The sequence below is a fragment of the Phasianus colchicus genome, chromosome 1 (genome assembly GCF_987193195.1).
Source record: "Phasianus colchicus chromosome 1, bPhaCol1.hap1.1, whole genome shotgun sequence".
In the NCBI taxonomy this organism is placed as follows: Eukaryota; Metazoa; Chordata; class Aves; order Galliformes; family Phasianidae; genus Phasianus; species Phasianus colchicus.
Genome location: NC_143436.1, coordinates 174,395,750 through 174,416,044, shown reverse-complemented (window position 1 = coordinate 174,416,044; position 20,295 = coordinate 174,395,750). Strand labels below are relative to the sequence as shown.

The 20,295-nt window shown below is 35.5% G+C and overlaps 1 protein-coding gene across 5 annotated transcripts in view; it reads left to right on the top strand.

The window, feature by feature from the left end:
* Positions 1–20,295, top strand: part of NBEA (neurobeachin) — a 472,765-nt gene that overhangs the window by 234,793 nt on the left and 217,677 nt on the right. For all 5 annotated transcript variants that reach the window (XM_090133132.1, XM_090133143.1, XM_090133133.1 and 2 more), the window contains 2 exons: positions 7,354–7,462; positions 10,811–10,977. In XM_090133132.1, the coding sequence (XP_089989258.1) occupies positions 7,354–7,462; positions 10,811–10,977 (276 nt within the window). The remainder of the gene's footprint in view (positions 1–7,353; positions 7,463–10,810; positions 10,978–20,295) is intronic.

Genomic DNA, 20,295 nt, shown 5'->3' with positions numbered 1-20,295 from the left:
TCTTCAATCTACTTCCATTTCCTTGTCCTTTTGTGTTATAATAACACTAATATATTGAGATGATTTTGTCCTTTCATTTAAAATGATTCCCTTTATTTTTTTTTACAGAATTTCCTCTTTTTAGATAGCAGAAGTAGTCTGATCATAATACAAATTTGAGGAAACATGAGACTGTATTTCTTCTTACATTTAAATTATAAGCTTAATTTCCAAAGTTTTATCTCTGTACTTAAGTCTGGTTTCTGCCTGTAGCAGAGAAAATATACACTTTTACATATTGACCTACCGGGACGTCCAAATATATTTAAAATTCACAGGCAGAGATTTCCTTTTGAACTCTGTTGCACTGAGATTTTTACTAATTTCCTGGAAAGAGTGGCAGAATGTTTAAAAAGACTGGAAATTTGTGTTTCTTTTAATTTAGATGAAATGCTGATTAAATCCAGGATGGGTGGTAGTGAAGACTGAAACTAGATTCTTTTCATATTACCTAAACTAGGATTGTTATAATTGCAGAAAACTTTCTTGTGGACATCTATTGCAGTTTGGCAGTCCTGATGTTTACTTCGTGGTAAATGAGCTCACAGTCATCATTATTCATTGTCTGCGATTCTTAAATGTTCAAGCCCAGTATTAGAGATATCCATGATACCACTAGCCATATTTGATTTATGATGTGCAATTGTAAATGGATCTGTAAGAATACATTGAAGAACTCATTTAATAGTTAGGTCCAAGCACACATGGAGAAAGAATGGTATTCATGTCTCTCTCTAAACAATGGTCTTGATCACAGGAACCTTGAGGTTAGGAGAGGGTACTGAATCATCTAGGATACATTGTATTTGGACATCATACATATCAGGAAGGTGAATGCTAATAGAAATATGTGCAAAGGACTCCAGTCTGACATGCAAAATCCAATCTATGCCAATCCAGCCAGAAAGTAGAGCTGAGATAAAAATACACATATATATGAAACTAAAATAAATATATATTTATATAGACATATAAATACAATATACCTGTAACAATATAAATAAATATATCTATAAAAATATGTAGATAAAAGAACAAATGTACTCAATCTTTTACAGATGAATTCTGTTGTTGTATGGTCCCTCTCACTAAGTCTGCATCTATACTCCAGCTGAGCTGTGAGATTAAGCTCCCTGTCAGATGTGCTTCTTTATAATGCCATACTCTGTACTGCAGCTGTCCTTGCTGTTTAGGAATGTTCTGTTTTTCAATTTTATCTGTATAAGAAAAAATAGATGAAATAGATTCTTTGTAGTCAACTCTAAGTGATGCTGAGTCTTTTACAGTTTCTGTGGCATTTCTGAAACATTAATAGTTGCCCTCTGAAAAGTTTATCTTGCTGTTGTGTTTGTGTTTGTGTTGCAGACCAGTAGCTGTTTTGCGTGTTGTACTGTCTAAATTTTCTCTAGAAAGTTCTTCATTACTGCCTTCTTGCAAGAAATCAAGCCCCTGTTCCAGACATTACCTTCCAAATTTTATGGGAATTTCGAAGTACTTACAACTGTACCTTATTTTGTAGAGCTTGCAACTTTTCAAGTATGGCCAGTTTATAGGTACCAAGTTCAAAGATAGGTTTCACTTCTTATGAATTCCATTAAGAGTAATAATTGTCAAAACAACTGTGTTTGGTGAAAAGGAGAATATTTTCAGGCTGCTTCTTGGAAAAAATCAAGCTGTGGGCATCTGATGAAAGTAAGTCAGAGAAACATCTGTTTCCCTGGACATGTGATTTGGCAGAACTTCAGGAATGAGCAGAGGAAGCAGGACCTTAGTTAAATTATAACAAATGTTCATTTTGTAATCTGTTTTGAAAGTTGCTGCTTGGGAATGATCTGCTTTCTTAGTTTATCTCAGATAAAAGAAACACTGGTAACATAAGCAGAATTGTTTTATCTAGCAGTATAACAGCAAGGAGTCCTTTCTCTCCATGTCTAAGATTATTTCGAAGAATAACTGACTACAAGGTAACAAAGTCGTCATAGAATAGTTAGCGAAATACAAGTTTTCATACTTCATTTTTGGTAGGTGTAAAAATAGCTCTGCTTGTCACAAGCTATCCCAATTCACATTTAAATGTTTGCAACGATTTTATGATTTTTACAGTTTGGGTATAGTCTTGTAATTGTCTCTTTTTCCAAAACTCTAAAAAGAGTTGTCCCAGGCTCTGGTTATTTACTGAGTGACTTAGAATGTGGAATTCTGTACCCAGCCTTTATAAACCCTGTGTCTGAAACACTGGGACTTCTAATTGTTTACATGTGTTTTTTTCATATCTTGCTTTAACCTATAAAAGTTCTAAAGTAACCTTACTGAGGGAAAGTTGAGGAAAGCAAGCCACGTGGATTTAAAAGTAACTTCTTGCCTACTCCTAAGCAACATTTGCAAATAACTCATATTTATGAATCAGCATGTCCTGAGGCATTCTCTCAATCTGATCTCTCATAATCTGAAACTTCAGTCTTAAGTGAGGAACAGCCTGCTCTATACTTGCACTCCAACAGACATTGCAGCCTCATCATGATTATTTTACAGCACTGGCATATCTAAATCCTAGTTTTTACTTCCATTTTACGTATGTTCACCTGGAAATTTCACACCTGTCTGTGTGGAAAACTCAGTTTGCCATAGACATGTACCAGGATTTGAGTCACAAGTGACCTCAGACTGCTTTGTTGGTAAATTCCTTACTTCAAGTTCGATTCAGTTTAAAAACTAATCAACCATTTCCTAGTAACAGAGCTTTAACCATGCTTCATGCATTTGTTAATGTTAACACACATCAAGCTTGTCTTGACAAAAAGAAATCGTAAGTTAATATTTCATCTCTGACTTATCCTGTAAGAACTGCAAGTCAAAGAATAAAAATTTTGCTGCTCATCAGTTCCTGACTGAGATCAGCTCATCTGAAGAAGGACACAGCAACACATTTGGCTTCAGTTCTTTCAGGAGTCTGTGGTGCAACTGAATAAATGGTTGCACAGGAGAAAGCCAAAAGCTTTTCCAGACCAATTCTGTTTTGATCAATCACAGTTGGAAAGAAAACATTATAAAAAGTAAAGCAAGTCTGTGCAGACACTTCTAGACTGCTCATTAGTCCTGCATGAGGACTAATTGTGTGGAAGTCAGTAAGATCAAAGGGCCAAATTAATTACAAACACAAATTAATTCAAACACTGGTCCACCTAAAGTCCTCTGAGAGTGGCTAATGCAGGATGAAGATTACAAAAGTGAATGAGAACAGTGGATATAAATTCAGTCACAATAAATGTTCAGTTCTCAGTAAAAAGGAGATGTCACTAAAGAGAATGTTTTGTTGCCAAAGCAGTGTAAGAGTGGTACTGCTCTCAAATTAAAGATTTTCCCACTGTTTTGCAAATATGCATTTCTGCACCTCAAACTCATCCTTACTTGATTTCTTCGCTCCAATACAATACCATGCCTTGGGAAAGATGCAGAGAATAGACATTTCCCCTAAATTGAGTGCTGTATGGAAATCTGTGGATGGAAAACATAGTTGGGCTGTTGTCTGAAATATCAACCGGAATATAATGGATGTGTTTCATATCTACACTAACAACATTGCATAACAATATTATTATGAAATATTTACATATTACTTTATATAATGTTACAATATGAAAAACTAAGATCTCATTCTTGAGCATATGTGACAAAGACTTTGCTCATCTTCTGGAAATATCTGAGGCGGTAAAAGACCAGTCTATCATTGACTTCTTTTGTGTTTTTTTTTTTTTTTAATTTTTACAAGACACTAGAAAATAGGGCTAAGCAAAAGGAAAGTACTACTCTACTCTAGAACTGCATCAGAAAATATATTTCCATTGAGATGAGGCAGCATAAATGTTACTTTGTAAATATTGCTGAGGATTTGTCTAGAATACTGCTGCCAGTTTTGACTGTGCTCTGTCAGAAAAGGTGAAATTAGTCTGTGACAAGTACAACCCAGAAGGTAATCTCTTTTATGAGATATTATGGTTATACAAGGAATGTTTAAGAGAATTGATTTAGTTAGCCTAGTAAAATAGGGATAGATGGAATATCAGGTCATGAGAAAGAACAACTATGTAAAGCTAAGGCCAGCATTTGCATGAAAATGAAACAGTAAAGACTACTGAAGAATATACATTTGGATTAGAAAGTAAAATAAGAGTTTTAACCTTCAGAGGCTTTCCAAAGCTGTGCTAGAGACAAGATAATTAATTGCATTTCCATTTCATAAACTAGATTTCATGAAAATACATTTCATAAACTGAATATAGTTTAAGGAGCGTATGTATGGTGTGGTGTGGCTGCATGTTGTAGTGAAGGAGTCAGTTTGCTGGTCTTTTTCCCTTTGTTTTATTTGCACTTCTCAAAGGAAACTTTTTTGGTGTATCAACAGCCTTTGATACTACTGAAGTATAAGTTTTTTCCTGGTTTGGGATCCTTTTTGAATCATTTGGGGTTTTTTTAATGACAGTCTGAAAGATAGTCATAAGCACTTGTTCTCTTGCCAGAAAAGTCTGAGGTTTCTTTTATTCTAATCTTATGCTATGCATGTGATTGAGCTAGTAGGACTCAAAAGTGATGAGGGCATTAATGTGCGTGTTCATGAAGTGTAACCCAATTAAGATAACACAATGAGTTATTCTGTGTCTGTATGAATTTAAGATTCAGTCAGGGTTAGCTGGCTATGATTTTATCCAGGTAAAACACTTCTGCCATCTTTTGCTTAGCAGATAACTTCCCTCTCCTGAAGGAAACCAAACTAATTACCTGGGGTAGTGAAAAGTCCAAAGTAATGAATGCCTACTTTGCCTCAGTCTTCACCAGCAAGATTGGCCTTCAGGAATGCCAGCTTCCATAATCCAGGCTGAATGGCTGGAATAAAGAAGGTGTACCTCTGGTGGAATAATACTTGAGCAAACTGGACATTCGCAAGTGCCTTGGCCCTGCTGGAATGTACCCACAAGGACTGAAGAATCTGGCAGATGTGATTGCAGGGCTGCTCTCTGTAACCTTTGCAGGAAGTTAGAGCAGAAAATAGATGAGTGAAGGGCAAGATAATAATATGAGTGCTGGAGGCAATCTTGACCCTGTGCTCAGGCATACTCACTAGTTGCCTTTTACTTTTCATTGTCTTGATTTTGGAACTTTGAACCTTGAAGACTTGGAGCACTTCCATGCTACCTGAATTTTGTCTCATGTGGTGTCTAAAAGTTGCACCAAGTGGTTCAGGGGTCTCAGTCTCTGGAGCACAAAGGTCCATTAGATGGGTTGGAGAGGAAATCTTTGTGTTCAAGTTTTGAAATCCTAGCTAGTTGCTCCTTTGTCAATAATCTCGTAAGTTCAAGAAGACATGATATAACCTTAGACTGGAGATGTTAAATGTTCAGTTCAAGTATCTTCTCATAGAATCATATAGAATCGTAGAATCATGGAATGGCTTAAGTTGGAAGGGACCTCAGGGTTCATCATATTCCAGCCCCCCTGCCACATGCAGGGCCATCAACCAAAGGCTTGATTTGGAGCAGACCTCAAAGATTTAGTTGTAGCCTCCCTGCTGTGGGCAGGGTTGCCAACCACCAAATCAGGCTTCTGACCAGGTTGCCCAGTGCCCCATCCAGCATGGCCTTGAACATCTCCAGGGACAGGGCATCCATAACTTCTTTCGACTACCTGTTCCTGGACCTCACCACCTTCTCAGTGAAGAAAATTTCCCCGACATCTAATTTAAATTTCCCCTCTTTTAGTTTAAAATTATTTCCCATTGTCCTACCACTAGAGACCTGTAAAAATTTGATTTCCCTCCAGTTTCTAAGCTCCCTTTAAGTACTGGAAGGCTGCAAAGAGGTCTCCCCAGAGGCTTCTCTTCTCCAAGATAAACAAGCCCAACTCCCTCAGCTTTTTTTCATAGAAAGTCCAGTTCTCATTCCAGTCCTCATCTCAGAGAATCTTGTTAAAGTCATGAATGTTCATTTGGAATCCATACATCTGAATTCTTAATGTTAGTAAAATAGCAAAGCATGTCTTCAACAGGGTAGATTTAAAAATAATTCTAAATTTTGAAAAGGACAGTGGAAGCACCTTTAGTTTTTTAGGCTATGCTTTGTCAAAAACATTTTATCTTTTGAGAAAAATAACAAAGAGATATTAAAAAAAGGCTCATTCAAATCATGAGTATTCACCAACTTGATCCAAGTTAGTTTTTCCTTATCTCTAAACAGAGATCCCAACATTTATGTCTTCCCTTGACACATATCCATATTAAACATTAGCTCAGAAAAAGTATTTCCCTCCTTCACAGGTGTCAGAATGCACTGAAGGAGGCAAGAATAAGATTCAGGTCTCTCATTTTATAGGTGTAACATCCAATTATCATGCATTTCATTTCTAATAATCCTGACTTTTATTTTTTAATTGCTTTTGAGCATCAGACATCAGCCTTAGGGTGGGATTGGCTAGTCAACTCATATTCCTAATATAAGAATCTCTAAATTTAAGTATGTTTCCCTCATGCTGCAAAAATGAAAGCCCTAAACCATGTGCCAATTTAGCTCAAAGAGAAACAGTTCTTCCTGATCCAAAACAGACAGTCCGGTCAGATCTTTGCAGCCTGAAAGATACTTCCTCTCTGCTGATTTGAAGAGCAAAGAAATTTTGAATAGAGTGGGCAATCTTAGGAACATAATGTAGGGACAAGAAAACAATTGGTTGCATTGTTCCCGTCTAATAAAACATCAGCATTATTAATAATGTAGTGTTGTTTATGCTGCGGTTTTATTGCATGTCTCTTAGTATTTGAGGTTTTCTCTAAGTGTCTTAATTTAAGGACTATGATGGAAATTCTCAATCTAATTTTAATCCTTCTCTTTTTTTTTTTTTTTTTTTTAATTTGAAGTCTGTGATTGAAATCCTCAATCTAATTTTAATCTTTTTCTTTTTTTTTAAGGTTTTTTTTTTCAAGTTTAAGATGTCATAAAAAATCTTGGAAATACGCATTTTTTATTTGGGTTTTTAAAAAGCATGAATTATTTTGCAATTTTATACTTCAACATTTGAATATTTATATTTAATAGTATAATTAGAGTTTAAGCAGTTATCTAGATTTTTTAAATGAGGCTGTAGTACTGAGACTACTGTGAAAAATATACTAGAAATTTATTTACTTCCATAAGGATATATTCTCTTCAATAAGAAATAGCAAGCTTTTTCCATGTAGCGTGATTTCTTTGTGCTCTTACAAATACTAAAAAATAACACATTTGGACTACAACAAATACAAAAGCTGATTGTGACTTTTTTTTATTTTAGATTATTATGTCATGCAATGAAAGACCATATAGTGCGTGTTGCAAATGAAGCAGAATTTATTTTGAACCGACAAAGAGCCGAAGATGTCCACAAGCATGCTGAGTTTGAGGTAATCCTGAGAGTTGGTGCATTTCTGCTTTTCTGTTTTCACTCAGTTGTCACCTAGACTGTAACCCCATGCAATAAAGATTTTCTTCTTCCAACAAAGAAATTTATATTGAAGGCATTTCAAAACTAGTTTTTAAAAGCTTTGGTAAATGTCAAACACAAGGAACTGGTTTAATATCTCATCTCCTCACTGAAATTAATGAAAACATTAGCTTGAAGAAATCCCTTAATCAGAATGTCTGCTAAATTGATATGGCAGACTCTTTAACTTCACAAAGAACTTTCCTGATTTATTGCAAATTGTAATGTAAGCCTCATTACTAATTATTTTTGTTGGATTTTATCAACAGTATATTTCAGTTCAGTATGAAAGAAAAACAGATAATGCGTTTAAGCACTTCACAGAAAGTAAGAAATATAACTCTTTTGTTATAATTAATATTTTAGGATATTTTTGGTAGAATAATTTGGATATTCTTAGAATATCTACCTTCTATAAATTATATATTGAAACATTTTGATTCCTACTTTAGCTGCTAGCTAGGAGTCTTTACTGACATTAAGATTCTGTTTACGTTGCCTGTTTTTTTAAGTACTGGAAGAAATAACATAGCATCTGGATCCCGTAACTCTTTAATGTCTATAATTCTTTCTCCTTAAAAGGAGTCAGGTTTCTTTTTCTTTTTTCATCAAGTAGTATTGTAATTTAAATTAAATTACTTGAAAATGAGGCAAACATACAAAAAACCTATTTCAAAAACGTTTTTTTCAGTTCCATATTTTAAATGTGTTTGATGATTCCTTCAGTATTAATTTAGTTCCTGTTTTTAAAAGTGCAAAAATATTCAAACACAGTTAAAATTTAATTTTTGAGAAGACTTTATCCAATATAGTTTTGCTGCCCTTATCCAACACTTCAGTATCACTGTTATTTCCAAATCTGCCTTTTTTTTTTTTTTTTGGTATACATTTGTGTATAAACAAATATACATACACAAACATAACTTCCTTGTATTTTAATTTGCAAGTCACCTCCTATTAGGATGGAGATAGACTTATTTAGTATTGATGATAACAATCAATTTATTCATCTGTCAGAAAATGTCAACAAGCACCTGGTGGCTAGAAATAGAATCCAGTAATCTTAGTTTTGATGAGGTTTTTATCTCATTGAAACAGCTCTCTTAAATGTACACTTTGATGTACTAGTTCTTGTGCTCCTTGACCTAGCTGAAAAGTGTGAGACACAGAGATATCTGTTGTCATTTTGAATACACATAACCTTTACTTCATCCTGTCAGAGCAGACAGCAGACACTCGTCATATGGGATTGCAACAACTTTATTACCAGGCACATACTGGATATTTTGAACTTAGATAAAATCACATTTACAATTAAGTGTGTGTCAGAGTGAAGTTTCATATTGCCTCAACAATATATAACATTTGATATTTATCAGAGCATCACGCAGTAACCTAAGATGACAATAGAAGATTGAGTTATCTGTTCTTTGAAGAATACATTGAGATATAAGATCTGTCAGAACTCTAGACAAAATGAGAATATTCAATTAACTTCCAGCTTCTGTTAGCAAATAGGATTTAGAATATTAACTAAATTCTCTGAAGGAATAGCCTTAAGTCAGTCTTATTGTCTGGTAAAGAAACCAATGCATTTTTCATATACAAATTTTTTCATTATTTTTGTCACATGAAAGGCCTCAGCTACATATTTTAGATGAGGACGATAAAGTCGGAAAGTCATAAAAGAAAATTTCTTGCAATTTAGTCTCTGCTAAATATGAACCTCAAATGCACTTAAGTAAGGTGATGGTTAAAGTCTGGAAGAATATTTTTTATATTGTCTTTAATAGCATTAGGTCTATGATAATAATACTGAACATTTTATTATTCATCCTATCTGAAAATAGTAAGAACAAAGAGATTTCTGGTAGTTTTCTCTTGCATAATTTTAAATCTGTCATTTTAATTAAGCTTTTTAATAAGCTGTATCAGTGTAAGTTCTAGGTTTAAGTACATGTTAATTGTTGCTCTCAGCAAATGAGAGTGGCTGTTTTATTTTTACCATTTAAACTTTAATTGAATAATTATGGATGAAATCGTTTGACCCAGACTGCACTGACTTACTGTGTTGCCCATGCAACAGCAAGGGAGACCATGGACCAGCATATAAATGTTATCCTCCCACTATGGATGTAATCAGGGCAAAGGAAATTCCTCCTAGACTGGTTGCTTCACAGTTAACTTCCATTTTGTTAACCTTTGTAATTGTTTAGGAAGAAAAATGAAAATTTAATTTTACTGTCCAATGAGCTGGTGAAATATTAACCTCATTACAAAGGCAGATCATTGTACTAATTGGTGCTTCTCTGTACAAGAAGATAAATTGAAAAATGAATTAACCCTTTATGAATTAGTGTAATGATTGTTCTTTTTCAGATAGATTATTTGAAATAATGGCTATAACGCAGTGGAAAGACCACTGTTAAAATCCTAGCAAATGCTAATGAGATCTGCATTAAATGGGCAATGTACAGAAATAGGAAGAATAAAGCACAACCTACCATGAGTTTTACTAAAGTGTAATTGCTTTTTTCTGTATTAGAAGATGGCAGTCTATTCAGCTTAAAGTGTTACAGCAATGAATATTGGTTAAACATTCTAAAATGACGTACAATAATTTGTGCAAGCAAAAATTGAGATCTTTTTAAAAGGTATGCATAAAATTAGGTCTTTTGAGAATAATCTAGCTTTTGTAATTTACTGCTAGAAAATGATACTTGTAATGGATTCATTTTAATGACCATGGCTACATTTACTTCCTTTAGACCTTCCAAAAGAATCTTTAATAGGAGGAGAAATCAGATTTAATTTTAACATGGATTTGAGAAAAGAAAGGGAAAATTTACATTATTTTTGTTTTACACAAAGCATTTGAAGTTGAATATTGTGTTATATATGCAGTCAAAATTATATTATATATGTTATATCTGTATGTTACAAATGAGAATGTATGAAAATTTTATTTTTACAACACCAACCCTTAAGACATAGCCATGATTACATACACACAGAGGTGCATAGTTAAATGTTTTTCATTGTAATTTGGTTGTATTTTCCATAAATATTTCAAATTCTACACATTCTGAGAGCTTTTTCATGAATGAAATATAGTAGTAGAATCATTTAAATTGTTTTGTCCTGTTCATGTTAAAATTATCTTAATGAGCTCATTGGCTATTGATGTAAAGAGTTTTAGTAAATTACCACCTTCTGGTGATTCCCAAAATGCCTATCTTTTATCAAGTAGATGTATTTTCATTCCCAGTCACAGTGTGCTCAGTATGCCGCCGACAGAAGAGAGGAGGAGAAGATGTGTGATCATCTTATCAGTGCTGCGAAGCATCGGGACCATGTTACAGCCAATCAGCTGAAACAGAAGATACTCAACATACTAACAAATAAGCACGGTGCCTGGGGAGCTGTTTCTCACAGGTGAGCTGATAGCATAAAATGTGTGGGCTTTAAACATTACTTCCAAAGTCTAAGAGAAACTGTTACCATGTTACTGGAAAATGAATCTGGTAGGAGTAAGAATTGCTAAAATGTATTCTCTGTAATTAGGCATTGCTTCAACTGTTTCTTGAGAAGTCTTCTTTGATGAAGATCTACAGATAAAACTCCTCAATAGATTGCTAAAATAATACTTTATTATATTTCAAATAAATTGTAATGAATGTTTGTCAATTATGTTTAATGCAGCTTTGCTAGCGGTATATTGGAAGTTTTTGAGGCTCCCACCAGTATTACAACCTCTGAGTGAAATGCTCTGGATGAGATAAGAACTGAGAGCTTTCCATACAGCTATTGAAAGAGGAAGGAAGGGAGATTTAGGTTGGACATCAGGGGGAAATTCTTTACAGAGAGAGTGGTGAGGTGCTGGAACAGGCTGCCCAGAGAGGTTGTGGATGCCCCATCCCTGGAAGTGTTCAAGGCCAGATTGGATGGGCCCTGGGCAGCCTGGTCTGGCATTTAATGAGAAGGTTGGTGGCCCTGCATGTGGCTGGGGGTTGGAGATTCATGATCCTTGAAGTCCCTTCCAACCCTGGCCATTCTGTGATTCTGTGATTCTGTGACCCATCTAGCATTATAGTCAGAGTAAGAATAGTGAGCAGAACCAGAACACGAGTTGCTGTGTCGTACTTTCTTCTGTTTATAGCTTTTCTGTGCAAGTGATGAAGTGATCCACTGGTAAATCTTAACTCTCCTACAACAAAACAGTAGTTGATACCAGCCATGTACAAAGTCCATATGCTTAACGCAAAACTTATGTGTGTGCTTCACTTTATCAAGTCTGCAGCTGAGCTTAACCAAAGTGCAACTCAGTTCTGAAGGAGCCCCTGTGAGGAAGTAAACAAATAAAAACAATGTGATCCAAAATACATATAATTCTTATTTTATGTAAGTGATAATGTAATATTTGAGATTTTAATCAGAACTATGTTGAGTACTGCTTTTAAAACTTGACTGTATTCAACACGGGGATGAAATGAAACTTCTTCATATATCATGCCAAAAAACAAAGCCTTGCTTTTCCAATTCTAAATCACAAAAATAGCCAGTGGCTAAGGTGTTGACCTTCCTCATGTGGAAGAGTTGGCCTCAAATTGCTCCTTTCCTTCATTCTGAGTAAGGTCTTGAACCTGGGTCTGTCTGCAAAGCCACAGGCTGCCAAGAAAGAGACTTTTTTTTTTTCTTCCATTCGAACTAATTAATAAATTGATTATTTATTCAAAGTGCAACTGGTCAACAATAGAGGCTGAAAAAGTTTTGCTTCCAAATATCTCATTTTTTATAGTTTGATTTCCTACTTGAATGCTGCTGGTCTATTCTGAGTCAAACAGAGCAGAACAGAAAGTTCCTCCTTAGCTCTGAAAAAGCTTTTCAGTAAAAATCTGGTTGAGACTGATATGCTGATTCAAAAACTTTTCCACAGATAAATATTTTCTTTCAGGGAAAAAAAAAAAAATACACCAACACATTTGAATATAGCTTGAATACATACCTGAGGCTTCTTAGAAAATATGTTGAATAACAAAACGGACATATCAGAAATAACATTTAATAACTGTCATATATCCTGTTCATTCTTTTTGTCATTGTGCCTAGTTGGCTCTTGGGATTATATAGTGTAAAAAATAAAAATAGTTTTTCATAGTCATCGTCCTTGTATCTTCCAAAGAAACTACAATTTCCTGGATGATGTAGGAGATGTATTTTATTTTTAAGGTGGTAGAAAATGTAGAAGTTTAGACTGATGAAATTCTGTAGTGTAACATCACAGACATTCTGGTGGTAGTTACAAAAAAGACATTTAGAAGATTTTGATATGGTTAATTTAAAGCAACCTGAGTTCGTAATGGACGCTGGTATTATTCCTAGCTGAGGCTTAAAATAGTATGTCTGGAGACTTGAATCTGATAAGTTTAATTTTCAGTCCTTTTAATGTCGTTGCATTTTTGAATGATGTTGGGGCTCAAATTTGGTTGCAGGCACTTTGCAGGCTTCAGTCATGGGCACTCGTTCCTGCAGGAGACTCGTTGGGTCATATAACTCTCCCATTTTATTTCACTTTCCCTGTGTGCCTGCTTCTGAGTTCCCATTTTGGACATGTTTGGTCCAGCTGTTGGCCTGGTGGTTGGTTTTTAGCTGCAAGATGCTTCTGGCTGATGTTTAACCTGGAGAAGTGATGAAGCTGTGACAGCACAAGGGTTCCAATGAGATTCCCCATTTGCAGGATGCAAATGTCCTTGCAGTTCAGGTCCTAGCATGGCAACTGTGTGATCCGCCACACAAGTGTAGCTTCTGTCATGAGACCTAATGGACTGTATAGAGAAAGGATTAGGAAGGCAGGAGATGTGGGAAGATGAGTGGACAGAAAACATCTAGTGCCTTGTAAATAACTGAGGTCACCATTCTTGGGCAGACTTAAAAGGTTTTGGCTGCAAAAAGGAGAGAGGGCTCACAGAACTACTTAGATATAGAAGGCAAAACCTGTTCTTAATTAGTTTCTCCAGTATTTTTTCTGTGATGGAAATTAAGATGAATTCTAAAATTTTACATTCCATTGTCTTATTGGGCAATGGATTCTTGATGGGCAGTTACAGTGTCAGCAGTCATTTTATGCACTGCTGCTTCTTGTGCCCCAGAAGATGCTGCCTGACTGGAGGAGAGCTACTAAAAAGTTTGCTGACATCTACATCTCTGCAGTGACCACATGACTTCTGTCAGAATTTTCATATTTCTGAAGTTATCCTAACAATTCTCTGAGTGGCTCTTGAATCTGTGAACATTCTTGGAAACTGTAAATTAAGGAAATCCTTAGCAGGTCAAGGAGAGGCGGGCAAAGAAATAGGTAACCAGTTCCACATTATAAACATTTAGGCATTGCCTCTAAAGTCCTTTAACAAAGTTGCTCATAAAATATTAAGATCTGATTTTGTGAAATATTATGCAGCTGTACTTTTTTTTTTTCCTCGTGTTGGCATTTCAACACAGTGATTTTATAAGTCCTTCAGCTTTTCTGTCTGCAGGTAGTCCTTCTGCAGATAGCAACAACCACCATTTACTGTGTTTGATCTGTAAGTGCCACAAAGTTTATTCTTTGTTCATTTATGAGAAAGCAAAAATTAACCTCACTCCTGGCAGCACTGTGATTATTGAGAGGAAAATCAAGGGTTTCGACGAATCCAATTCTATCATATTTGCAAATTATAAATTGTAGATATAAGCTCTTTTCAACATGTTCAAAGAAACAAAGAAGATAGTTAAGTTTAAAATAGATAAAATCATAGGTGACATGCATTTCAATTTCCTTCTTAATAAGCTTCTCATTTACAAAGGAAAAAATAATTTTATGCAAAAACTTCCCTACTTGAATTAATTATTTCAAAGATGGTAACACTGTGTGAGCTGTCCCAGTCTGTGTATCGACCAATCAGAAGGGTTGCAGACAGTCTGAGAACCTATTTACTCTTTCATCTCGTTATTTCTAAAGTGGTAAATAATATTCTTTACAAATTTTTTTTTTCTGTTGTATTGCTTTTCAGTATCACCGTCTTCATAAATATTTTCCATTCAGTACTTAAAGCAAAAACTGAAGTTCTTTTGCCTCATTTCTTGCAAGTGTGAACATCAACTCCCTTACAACAAAAAGAAATTATTGAAACATCTTGTTTTGTCCTTCATATCTTATAAAAGAGTAATAGTATTCAAATTAAATCTATTTGGTTTGTTACAAACATTGTTTGCCTTTAAGCCAAACTAACTCTGATTTTCTGATTTTGTCAGTTTAACAGTTTTAAATATGATCTGCTTATTTATCTTAGCTTACCCAAAACATATAGTTTTTCCTTTTCTTAACTGAAACGTCATACCCAAATTTGAATTCTGCAGGTTTTTTCCATTGGGATGAGAAATTGATGGGTTGGGTATTTCTTTGATGCATTGCCACTTATTCGCAGTGAATATGCAACATCCTATTTCCTTCAACTCAGGAAGAATCACACAGGGTGTTTCATAGATTATCGTTCAAAGCCTCTGTAAGCAGGCACTTACCCTAGCTTTTTTCAGGGTTATAGTCTTCATGTCACAACATATGCTTCCTTCTGTCTTCTCTGTCAGCTTCATATGGTGCTTCTCTTCCTTCCCATCTGCTTCTCTCCCCATAGACATTTTTCTTTAAGAATACATATATATATGGAAGTTCAATGAAACTTCTCTATACACACGGTTCAAATTTGTTATCAGCCCCATGTATGTCTGGGATGTTATCTCTCACCATGCTTGTTTGGAGGGTGCTCTTATTTCAGCTTCTTGAATTTAATCAGACACCACAACTGCATATGTAGTTATAGTTTGTATAAGTTTAAGGCAGTCTAGGACAATATAGAGTTCTGAGTTCAAGGTTTTGTTCAAAATCTAAATAGCGAATACGCCTGTATTGATATTTTCACACCATCAGTTCTGATATACACAGAATTACAATGATGAGAAAAATGACATTTAAAAATAAGAGTTGGTTGTCTTGCTTTCAGTGATTTGATAAAGGAGGCCCCACCTGCATTAAAGCAGCTTTACCAAACAGCAAGTATACAAGGGCTTTTTCTGTTCAAATCCATCTTTGGTTAAACGAGACATCCATAACAAATTAATCATTCATGGTGGAGGGCAGAGCTGTCAAACTCATTCTGTGGTGAAGACCAAATTCGTCTGGGCAGACAGTCTGGAAATACAAAGTTTCTTGCCAGACAGCTAGTTCTGCCTCTCAGGGCAGCATGTGCTCTGCGGAGATTGGGTTCTGCTGGGGAAGGGGGAGAGAGCTGAAAGAGGAGAACTCCCTCTTTCTGAGCCTGTAGGGCTGAAGGGCTGTTAGCGTGGTGATTCTGGGAAGACCCTGCTTCTAAACCTGCTTCAGATGTTTCCAGTTTACAGTAAGAGGGATGAGAACACAGGAATTTGGTAAGGAGTTTCCCTTGCAGCCAGCCCTTCTCTGTCTCCCATCACTATACTAGCTGCTGCCTTAGGAAGTTGAGAGCACAAAGATCCTGTCCAGTCCGCCACTGTGAATCAGCTTCATCTGGTTTAGCTATTCATTCATTTCTGGCTCATTTTAACCGCTAGACATAAATTACAAAGGAAGCTTTAGAATAGTAGAAAAGATATAGGACCTGATCCAGTCTACTGGATCCAGCAGTGTATTTGACATGCCTGTTGTTTGAGGGTCTGTTAAAGTTCTGCATTTTTCCACATATTCTATACAAACAAAGAAATGAAGTTGTTTCTGGAGCTGGTGAAATGTATTTTTATTTTCAGAACAGATACTTCCAGACTGATCTTATGGAATCTGCATTTTAATTAGTAGCTATTTTGGTTTCAGGTTCCAAATATTCAGTTCTAAGACAATTTCATAATGATAAAACATTAAAAGATGCTTTTCTGTCTTCTGTTGTTTTTACTTAACTTTTCTACTATGATAAATGTTGAGTCTTCAATTTTCACATTTTGGATCTGGTATTAATCACTCTTCTCTAGAAGGCTCTCCTCTAGAAGAGGCTGTTTTTCTAATTCAATCACTCTTTTTTAGTATTTTACCACTTCTTATCTTTCTTTCTATGCTTTCAACTTTCTGCTGCTCTGCACCTGCTATGTTACATTCAATACTGGTTGCTTACCCCAATATTTTCTCCAACTATGGTGTAAGGCAGAGAATTTGTGTTAACTGTATCATATGAGTAGCACAACAGAAAAATATTCTTCCTAAGAACAGTAATTTAGATGTAGGTGTATTTGCAGCATAGAAATACTTGCCAAGACAGAAGGACTGCATAGCCAGACATGGGCCCAGTGAGTGAGTGCCCCCTTTGTTTAAGTGAGACTCACCCACTTTTGTATCTGTACAAGGTGACTCTGTTGTTTTTAACTGTTGTGCTTTTCACTATGGGCTTTCTCCCACAGCTGGAAGACACCTCTGAAGAAAATACTTGTTTTGGAAAGAAGTAGAATTTGCCCATGTTGGGACCGCCAAGATACTCAGGGGAGACTTATTCACCTCTAGGGGAAGACTTGCTTATCTCTAGGAAGAGCAGTATATTATATTTGATATTAAAGGAGGACATTTTCTCATATTGTTACTCCTGCAATAAGAGAACAATTTTCTTCCTTCTTTACTCTCTTTTTTTTTTTTTTTTTTTTTTTTCCCATTTCTATTTAAAGTGTCTTCTGTTTCTGCCTGTAATTTGTTTTTCCCCTTTTGCTCTATGGCAAACACAAAGAGGAAGGTTTTGCTCATATTCCTTTTCTCTTAGTGTAACAGACAACAAATCTCTAGAATTCAGCAATCAGAATAAAAATCCAAATGACATAGTGTCAACATAGTGTCTGCATATTCCATTGCAGCAGCAACAAGAGGATTTTAAAGTGTATTTATACTAAGGGGAAAATCAACCTCAACACTCTAAGAGGTCTTCTGCTCCTCCTTCATGTAACCACAGAGCTAGCACATGCTACATGCAGCAGTTCATCTTCCAGTATGAAGTCACAAGAACAGGTTCAGACCAGTGCTTCATTAGCCTGGTAAATTGCCTTCAAGTGTAAGTGAATGCTTAAGAAAGAGTAAGAATAGGTTCAAGTAGACACGATAGGTCCACCTAATTTTGCCACAGATTCCTTGCTTTTTTTCAGCTCAGGATTTCCTGAGGGATCTAAATTTCAGCCTGTCAGTTTTTAAGTTTCCTTCTATCAGTAGGACTTCAAAGTCCAGCTGCCTCTCCTCATCTTTTCCTCCTAGTTCCTGCAAAGGAAGCAGCCTCTGGAGTGGCTCTCAGCAGACTCAAAAGCAGGTGCTGACATTGGACAATGTTTCTAGCATCTGTGCGCCTTCTTTCTCTGCCTCTAGTTTAGACAGAGGCAGAAACTCAGTAGAAACAATGAGGGAAGAATTTCTCATTTGTTGGGTAACACTTCCCTCACATGATTCTCACTTTTTCTCTAATCCAGTCTAGTGCAGTATAGCAATGCATATCCATCTTCTTCATAGAGAGGATGGAAAGCAAAGAATAAACAGGAATAAAGGCTTATAAAATTCTGCAAAATTAAGTTTTATGTTTCTAAGAAGGCTTGAGAAGGGAAGAAAAGAAAATTCTTTGTCTTATTCTTTATTTTGTGACCTAAACTGGGTAATAAACATCGTATTTTTAAGTAGTACCATTACATACTGGGATTCTTTTCCATGTAACCCTTCAGGTAAATTATGTAGCATAAATGCTAACCTGTACCTTTTTTTTTTCTTTTTTTTCCCCTCTAAAAGAAGAAGAATCTATATATAGTGTTTAGACAGTTTTAAGCATTTTTGTAGCAGTTATCAGAAATACAAAGTTTGATTGGAAGAAGAAAAGAGGTGGAGTGATTTTGATTCCTTTCAAAACCTTAATGTGTCTTGTACTTTTTTATTTGAAATGTATTTATATCCAACCATATGTTTGTCAAAAACTTGGAGAGATTCAGGTTAGTAGCTGGAAAAGAACTCAGGATTAAATCAATGTCAGATTCTGAGGAAACCATAATTTGGAACATCTCTATCACATGTTTCTTATCCTTTTTACTTTGAGCAGGGGAAAGAAAGTGTAATTCTGCATGCACCTTAGGAAACCTGTTATTTGTCTTTCCTAGTTTTACAGTTGAAAATATCCTATTATGTAGGATAATTCTATGTGCAGCAAATTAGTTGAATTATTATGAAAAAAAAATTGAGGTAGTCAGAACATATCTAAAACCCCTTAATGAACAAAGTTTCTTCCCATTCTAGCATTAAAATGTATTCAAAATATACTCTTTTTATAACTTTTTTTTTAAGATCTGTCCTTTTAATAAATGATCACTTTACCACTGAGTTTCTCGTATTCTCTGTTATTTAAAAAAATTAAGTTCAAATATTTCTCATGTCCATACTCTTTCAGAGGTGATGATAAAAGATTTTTTGTTATTTCTCTCAGCATTCAGTACCATTTTTTTCTCCTTTAAAATTGCCCAGACTTTCAGTGTTTGTTCCATGCCTGTTTGTAAACTTCAAAGAAAATAAGCTATTGCATGCCAAACAAAAAGTTCTTCTTTTTTGTTTTTCCTGACTTGTTTTGGCAAGCTTCTGTAAAGCCAGCCTGAGTTTTATGTTCTTGATACTAAGACACTACTTAATTCTTGTATTTCCCCTTTTCTTCATTGCAGTGTGTAGTCAGCTAAGATATATAATATCCATTTCTCTCATCTCCTCAGTTATCCAGTCATCAGCCCTGGTCTATCTAAAAAAGAAATCAGACTTTGGGATGTTTGTTTGGTTTCAGAGTGGTTTGTTATTTTTTTGGCATTTTTACTTCTCTGTTATACAAGATTGTTCTCCTTCAAACTAGTTCTCCAAGCCAATAGGTCACTATCATTTTGGCCTTCTGATTTTTATCTCTACATAGCTGGTTTTGTGTCAGATTGTAGTCTCACGTTTGAGGAAATCAAAGAACTTTCAGGAGTGTCTGTTTGTCCTCATCATCCACAGCCTTCATGTATCCTTACCTGTATTGCCAACTGGAAACACACTCTGTGTTCGTGGCTATGTGACTTTATCTCTTCTTGCTCAGTATAATTTTGAAATCAGCTTGGCATCCTATCTTGCAGTTACTACTGATACACAGAGGGCATAGGCAAGTGAGTGAGCAAAAGCTGTTCACAGGTGCTGCATGACAGGTCCTGCTTTCAAGTGGCACAGGAAGAGCGTGGTTTGTGGGACACAGAAGCTAACAAACAGAACCTTCTCCCTCCTTGCTTTGATGTAGCATAGTAGGACAATTGCTTCGATTTAGTGTGCATATTGTGAGTACAGACTATATGTTCTCAGGTCTGTAACTATGAGGATCATCATCACACAACTCATTTTTCTGCTGTCTGTAAAACAATCTCAGCAAGCATTTCTCTTTCAAGTTGCCACTCCTGATTTAATTTGGAGGGTAGCATTTGCTTTGTCTAGTTTTGTTTGTTTCTAAAGAGTGAAGAGAATAAGTTTACACAAATTTCTTCTGACTGATTGAGAAACCCTGCATCTGTCATAGACTTCACACAAGGAGATGGCTGTCCTTGATTACACTGATTCCTCACTGATAAAATGGATAGGGTAATGCACACTGTACTTCTACAGAGTAAATCGTTCAAAGGAGTATTGCAACTACTGCACAGTTTTGTTTTCATTGCCTGTTTTTTTTCATAGCTTGA